The 6,908-nt window shown below is 48.2% G+C and overlaps 1 protein-coding gene across 3 annotated transcripts in view; it reads right to left on the bottom strand.

Moving 5' to 3' along the window:
- Eif2ak4 (eukaryotic translation initiation factor 2 alpha kinase 4) overlaps positions 1-6,908 on the bottom strand; it is a 92,645-nt gene that overhangs the window by 8,610 nt on the left and 77,127 nt on the right. For all 3 annotated transcript variants that reach the window (XM_021183477.2, XM_029471630.1, XM_029471631.1), the window contains 5 exons: positions 4,824-4,994; positions 4,363-4,497; positions 3,951-4,058; positions 2,613-2,741; positions 314-400 (listed from right to left, as the gene is read on the bottom strand). In XM_021183477.2, coding sequence (XP_021039136.1) covers positions 314-400; positions 2,613-2,741; positions 3,951-4,058; positions 4,363-4,497; positions 4,824-4,994 — 630 coding nt within the window. The remainder of the gene's footprint in view (positions 1-313; positions 401-2,612; positions 2,742-3,950; positions 4,059-4,362; positions 4,498-4,823; positions 4,995-6,908) is intronic.

The following is a 6,908-nucleotide window of genomic DNA, read 5'->3' as shown; positions in this document are numbered from 1 at the left end:
GGGGAGGGGAGGGGAGGGGAGGGGAGGGGAGGGGAGAGGAGAAGAGAAGAGAAGAGAAGAGAAGAGAAGAGAAGAGAAGAGAAGAGAAGAGGAGAAAAGAGCATGCTGAAGTACACTAGAGGTTCCACAGGAAACAGTTTGTGGAAAATGCTAGTTGATTTCCCAATGGTCTTGAATGTGTGTGCGCGCGTGCGTGCGTGCGTGCGTGTGTGTGCGTGTGTGTGTGTGTGTGTGTTGAATCAAGGGTCTTACCCATGCTAGGTAAGTGCTCAACCACAGAGCTCCATCTCCAGCCCTCCCCTTCCCTCTTTACCTTGACATGGCTTCCTTCTTTATCAGAGACCAGAGCCACATAGGTGATTTCATGGTGTCTGCAGTACTCTTGTAACTCTTCCTGGGACTGAAACAAACAGTGGGACAAATGGACACAGTGTGCCTGGAGCCCCTTCAAGTCATTAAGGACAATGAAAAAACTGCTGCTAATTGTATTCCCAAGGTGAGTTACTAAATATGCTGACTTCAGGGGGTAGGAATGCTATTGAGAGGAGCACAGAATTCCAGGAAGGAATTCTCTTGTGCTTTCGCTACTTTCATGATTGTGTTGAAGGATGGCAAACAAGTAATGCAGCCATGACAGGAAGAGGTTTTCAATGGCTTCAAACCTTAACAAAATGTGCCAAGTTCTGTAACACACACACACACACACACACACACACACACACACACACACACACAGAGCATTTTAGGAAAGCAAAGGAATAAAAAGACAGCAGCTAGAACAAAGCAGAATTAAGCTGGGTATTTTGTTCTTGCCTATAATCCTAGCACCCAGGAGGAGGCTGAGGCAGGAGGATGGGCTACACAGTGAGATCCTGTCTCAAAAAACAAACTGAACACCCGAACACTTCTCTAACAACATATGAAGCAAGCAAATAGATGCTTTTTCAGTTACATGATTAAAAAATTGACAACAGTTTTTATATGAACACACAGAGCTGCAGAAAGCTCATGGTGGGAGAGTTGGCCTGTGGGTTCCAGTCATTGCAGAGCCCTGGGGTGCCATTAGTGTAGCTAATGTACAAGCATCCTCCACGCCTGATAATGCAGACATTGGGTATCTAAAGCTCCCAACTCCAATTGTGAAGGGCAGGCAGGTGTCCAGGGTGACACTTTGCTCACCTCCACAGCTAGAGCAGATAGCAGGTCTGCACACTGGAGGCGCGCTGATGACTTACAGATCCACAGACACACAAGCTCAGAGTGCCCTCAGTGTGGCAAGCTGGCCACAGCATGTCCTCATTTTAGTCCCTGGAACCTGTCCAATGGTGGCCCTGGGCCATCACAGGGGCTGAGGTAGCCAGAGGTAGAGAGAAGGTAAAGATAGAAGTCTCACTGAGGACAAAGAAGAGGAAGCCTCCTCAGGAAAGAAAATTCCACACTGCTGAGTTTAAAGGAGGAAGGGCCCAGCCAGTGCAGGAGGTCTCTAGGTACAGACCCATGCCTCGGGCCTCTGGAGGGACAAGCCCTGCCAGTCATCTTGACCCTGACTTCTGACTTCCAGGATCTTAGAACAGAACTGTTAACACACTGGCCTTGTGGCCATCTGTTGTAGTAGCCATCAGATGCTAACGCAAGAGGTAACTCCACCCACAGAGATAAACCCTATTTGACAGACTCTGGTGTAGACTGGCAGGCACATCCAATTTTTTAAAACTGTTTTTACATTATGTGTGTGTGTGTGTGTGTGTGTGTCTTTCTGTGCATACCCACACATGTGTATGTACCTGCAGGGGCTAGAATTAACTCCCTGGAGCTGGAGTTACTTGCTGATGTAAGCCACCTGATATGGGGGGCTGGGAACAGAACTTAGGTCCGCTGGAAGAGCATCGAGGGCACATAAGCATCTTGCTAGCCCCTCTGTCCAACCTTCTGACATTGCTACAGGGAGTGGAGTTACACAGACCCCTGAGAGGCGGGCACATATGGCGGGCAGAGGGTAAACGGATAGGAAAGATGGCAAACTTCCAGCTTCTTTCTCACGCTCCTGAACTGAGACAAAGTCTTAAAGGCTTAAAGGCTTCTTCTACCAGTAGGGCACCACTGCCAGTAAACTAGTCTAACAAGTTCAAGGCCAGACCATACAAATACCCAATGTTTTGGACCAAACAGCTTCCCTGTCTTTGATTAAACTGACCAACCCTAAATTAGGGGGCATAGAGTGCTCAAAGGCCATTAAAACACCCATCCTCAAGGAGACCAGACATGAGGCTCCAGAGGCTCCACTCTGGGAAGGGTCTCGCTTCTCCCTCTCTGTGCCTTGCTGTGTCTGACATTTTCCCTGGTGTGCTTGAGATTTTTTCTGCCAGAGAAAGTGAACCCAATCAAGACCCCTACACAGTACACCATTATCATCTACAAAGCTCACCTTGAGAGACTTACCATTGAGTTACAACGAGTAAGCAAAACCAACAGAAATCTCAGCGTTTTAATGAGCTTAGGGTTATGGTTGGGCCCTACGGCTTCAGGTGGCTTCAGGTGGCCATGCCTGTGAAAGGCTGATCTATCCTGATCCGTAACCATCTGCATGTCATTCACAGCTTTCTGTCCCTTACCTGGGACCAGTCATACATGATTTCTGCAGTGATGCCTGCTGTCCACAGTTTCTGGGTTAGGTTGATGGCCCTGGACATGGACATCTGGCCAACACTGACAACCAGGAGATCACAGGAGCTCACTGTAACCTGATAGGAAACATAGTTACACGGGGTGGGGGTGGGGAACACTGCAGCTGCGGGGTGAGAGCAGCATCCTAGGGCTGACGAACTAACGCCCCTGAAATTGGGAACAGTCACACAGTGCAGATGGCTTTGGTTTAAAATGACATCTCGAAACAACAGAAAACAAGACAATTTAAAAAAGATCTTTACAGACATAATTTCAGCTGTCCTGTGCCATTAGGAAGATACATTTCCACTCCTACCCCTTCACCCAGGGAAAACAGATCTTGCCTGAAATGGGAAAAAGCCATTTTTTTTTTAAGCTTTGTAGACTAGCTGGGTTTTTGAGCAAGAGAATTGACAAAAGTGTGTTAACAAGCAGAATATGTTATCTTTACATAGTGTACTACGGATGTGGAGAGTTAAGTAGGAGAGATGCCTGAATCGGCAGCAGCCGGAGAGCAGAGAAGCAAGGAAGAGACAACTCTTCGCCTGGCCTGGGCACAGGAAAGGTAACTTTAAAACACTCGCGCTGCAGCTTTTAGGTCTTCAAAGCAGCTTTGTGCCCTTTGTTCCCGATTATTAAAATCCTAGACTCTTCAAAGTGATGGTCTTTCTATGTTAATGAGATAACTGAGACGGGGTTGGGGGAGAGGGACCTGGCCCTTGGGCAGACTAAGTCAGGATAAAGGGTTGGAGCTTTCAGACACAGCCCCAGTTCTGGGAGGGGAAGGGGCTAAGTGGGTCACTGGTGACATTGTCAACCCTGCTATATAATGAAGCATCCACCAAACAGCAAAGGGCAAGGTTCAGAGTGTTTTGGAAGGAGGCTCCCTGCTGATGGTGCACCACACAGGGCTAGGTGTTCATTCCTGAAGCGCCTAAGCTCTTCATGTCCTCACCTCTTCACGTTAATGTCAGTTATATTAAGCCAGGTCGATACAGGGTTTCTCTGAGTTCTGTGTCCTGCTCTAAGAAAGAGGGCTTCTACCTGGCATTGGAAGTGGAGGGGCCGACTTGGGGACTGAGCTCTCAACCTGTGGTTCTGCCATTGTCTTCAGGAGGGTGGGAGTATCATAGAGGGAACTGTGCCAGCTGGTGGCTGCTGCCATGCTGGTCCTTACTTGGCATGTGGGAGTGAGTATATAACTCGGCAGGCTGTGCTCCAAAGGTAGGTAAGTAACATGAGGAGTGGGGATGCCCCAAAGCGTGCCGGCAAGCATCAGGACTTACAGGCTCTTCCATGTTGAGGACAGCAGCAAATATCTTGTCTATGGCTATGCTGACACCGACAGCAGTGGGGACTGGCCCCACAGTCTGTGGGCCTCTGAACTTGGGAATCTGTGGATAGACCGGAGGCCAGGTTATGAAACAGGAAAGAAATATATTCTAGGTAAAGCAACAGCTAAAAAAAAAAAAAAAAAAAAAAAAGCAAGCCCTCACAAGCCTGGCGTGGTACATGCCTGTAATCTCAGAACTTGGGAGAAGAGGCAAGAAGATACATTTATATTCCTAGATAAATGCTACAGGGATTCCATAGGATTTACTGGGTTAACTTTTTGCATCATGACAGGGGGAATGAGCTGAGGAATTAGAGGAACTAGCAGTAGGCCAAAGCAAGTCAACACACAGGGCTTGCCCTTACCAGCAGGTCGTATCTGCCACCGGCGGCAAGGATCTCAGGCACAACCCTCTGCCTGCGTTTGCTGAATGCCAGGAACTGGAAGATGATGCCAGTGTGCTGCTGCACCTTGTAGACCAAGCCCAGGTTGATGGAGACCTGTGGAGGGAATGGCCACACATATGGGGCAGCAGCCTCAGCTGTGGAATGTGGACTACAACTCTGTCTCAATTATTCTGCATAAACAAAACCCTTCAGTAAGATCGGGCAAGAACTGTTTACTGGAGCCCGCCAAGCTCTGACAGTAACACCCTCTCTGAGGCACACGCCACAGAGTGGGTGTGTGTGACAGAAACAGTGTCGCTTGCAAAGAAATCCTGAGCTTTGGAGAAATACAACACTAACATTAGGGAAATAAGCCCCATCCCCTGGGGCCGCTGTTATCATGGCAGGCCCAAACTGCCAGCACAGAACAGCTGTCAAACCTGTAACTTCATGCCAAGTTTCTTCAGCAGCCCGACAACATCCTCGAGGTCTTTTAAGCTATACTTCACCAACTGAGCAACTCCTGTTTTCTGTTTTATTAGTGAGTTGATGGTTGGCGTTAGGTCTTGCAAATCCCCCTTCTGCTCGATGAACTTGTAGAGTCGACACAGCTGGAAAGCAAAGAGGCACAGTTAGCTGCTGCTCCAGGATGGGACAGGGACAGCATGCACAGTGCTTCCACACGCTGCGGGGCCTGCAGGGCCCTGTGTAGCCCCAAGAACGGGCATTGGGTGGTCACAGGTAATCCTAGCTTTTGTAATACCTACAGAGTATCCCTTCCCCCCAAATTCTGCTCTGAAGCAGCTCACAGAATGTTTGAGACAGACAGACATGTACTTAGTGGTAAGTACTGGCAGTGGACTGGACACTGGCTGGGCCTCTGCTGTGCGTTGTCCCCATTGTAAACCATGTTCCCCTCCTCCGTCCACACCCTCATTTTCATTACTGCAGGTGCACAAATGAGAGGGGCAGGCCATGCCAGACTTGTTCAGATATTCACAGAATTAGCCGGAAACTCTTCTCTCCCCTTGCCCGAGTAATCCCCACGAGGAGCCCAGGGCTGCCTCCCCCTGCACCACCTCTGGAGCCCCTATTCCCTCAGCCACTCTGTGTCTGCCATGTCTGCTCCTGAGAAAAGCAGTGCTGCGGACGGCAAACTCTGGCTGACCCCAGTCCCCAGCACGCAGCAGGAGGAAGAAGGAGTAACTATGGACACAGTGCCCGAGAGAAAACTACCAGGAGCCAAGCTGGAGATCAGACCAAAATTCCAGCTATACCACACTGTATGTAGGCAGTATCTGGCCCACCTATAGGTTGGCACACAAAACCCAGGAGCTGAGTGAAGTCTCAGCTTAACGTAATCAGTTAACCATATGTCATTTGCACTTTAAATCCCAAAGAGTTAGTTTCTCTCCCTTTTAATTTTATTCTTTATTTTTGAGACAGGTTCTCACTGTGTAGCCCTAGAAGTCCTTAAGTAGACCTGGCCTCACACTCACAGAGATCTGTTTGACTCTTGACTCTGTCCCACGAGTGCTGGGATTAAAGGTGTGTGCCACTGTGTACTGCAAAGTGGTTGTCTTGTAATCTTCTAACTAAGTTAAAGATAAAAAGGTTTAACTACAAAATCATGCTTTTGACTCTTGACTTAATTTTTCCTTCCTAGCGCTGGCAGTGTAGCTCTGTGGCTGGAGCTCTGGGTTTGATTCCTAGTACAAAGGAAGTGAGGAGGTTAGTTAGCTCAAAATAAGAGAAAATTTTCCCCAATAGCTTTTCCATGAAGTTACCTGGCTAATACCTGGCAGGAGCAATGAGGGAGCTTTTGTATCCACATGACTGGATGAAACTCAGTGTCTCTTGGGTTTCAAGATGTCACTGTGAACTAAGACGGAGCTGGACACGAACCTTCCTGCCCCTCATCCCCCATTTCCCTAGTATACTTGGAGCACCATTTTAAAATAATGAAGTATCAAATGTCATTAGATCCCATTTTTTTCTTTTAAAACTAGTCAAATACACTTCTTGTTCAGCATCACAAAGAGATGTTGATATCTTAGCAGCAGTACGGTATCTTAGCATGGTATCTCTGAGACATTTTCAAATATGGCATTAATTCAAAGAAACTTCTGGGTATAGAGTCACTGATCTGGACAGCTTCAACCAGATTCTTGGCACAAACTAGAGTCCCCAGGGCAAGGGATCCCCAATCAAGGAACTGCCTCTCTCAGGCTAAGCAAGCCATGGGAATCAAGCTTGTAAGCAGGGTTCCTGTCATGTCTCTGCTTCAGTTCCTGCCCTGACTTCATGGAAGTGTAAGCCAAGTCAACCCTTTCCTCTCCAAGTTGCTTTTGGTCATGGTGGTCATCTCAAAATAGAACGACAAGTAGAACATCTTCCCTAAATGAATGTGGGTGTTTCTTTCAACCATGGTCTATGTGAGCCCTGTGAAAGTTGTTTCAAAGAGTCGAGTGTGGCCTCCCTTCCCCCCAGCCTGGAACCTGCCTGCTCAAGGGTGGAGCTACCGG

This window comes from Mus caroli, chromosome 2 (genome assembly GCF_900094665.2).
Source record: "Mus caroli chromosome 2, CAROLI_EIJ_v1.1, whole genome shotgun sequence".
Lineage (NCBI taxonomy): Eukaryota > Metazoa > Chordata > Mammalia > Rodentia > Muridae > Mus > Mus caroli.
The sequence above is the reverse complement of the archived record's forward strand: the minus strand, read 5'-3'. Positions and strand labels throughout refer to the sequence as shown.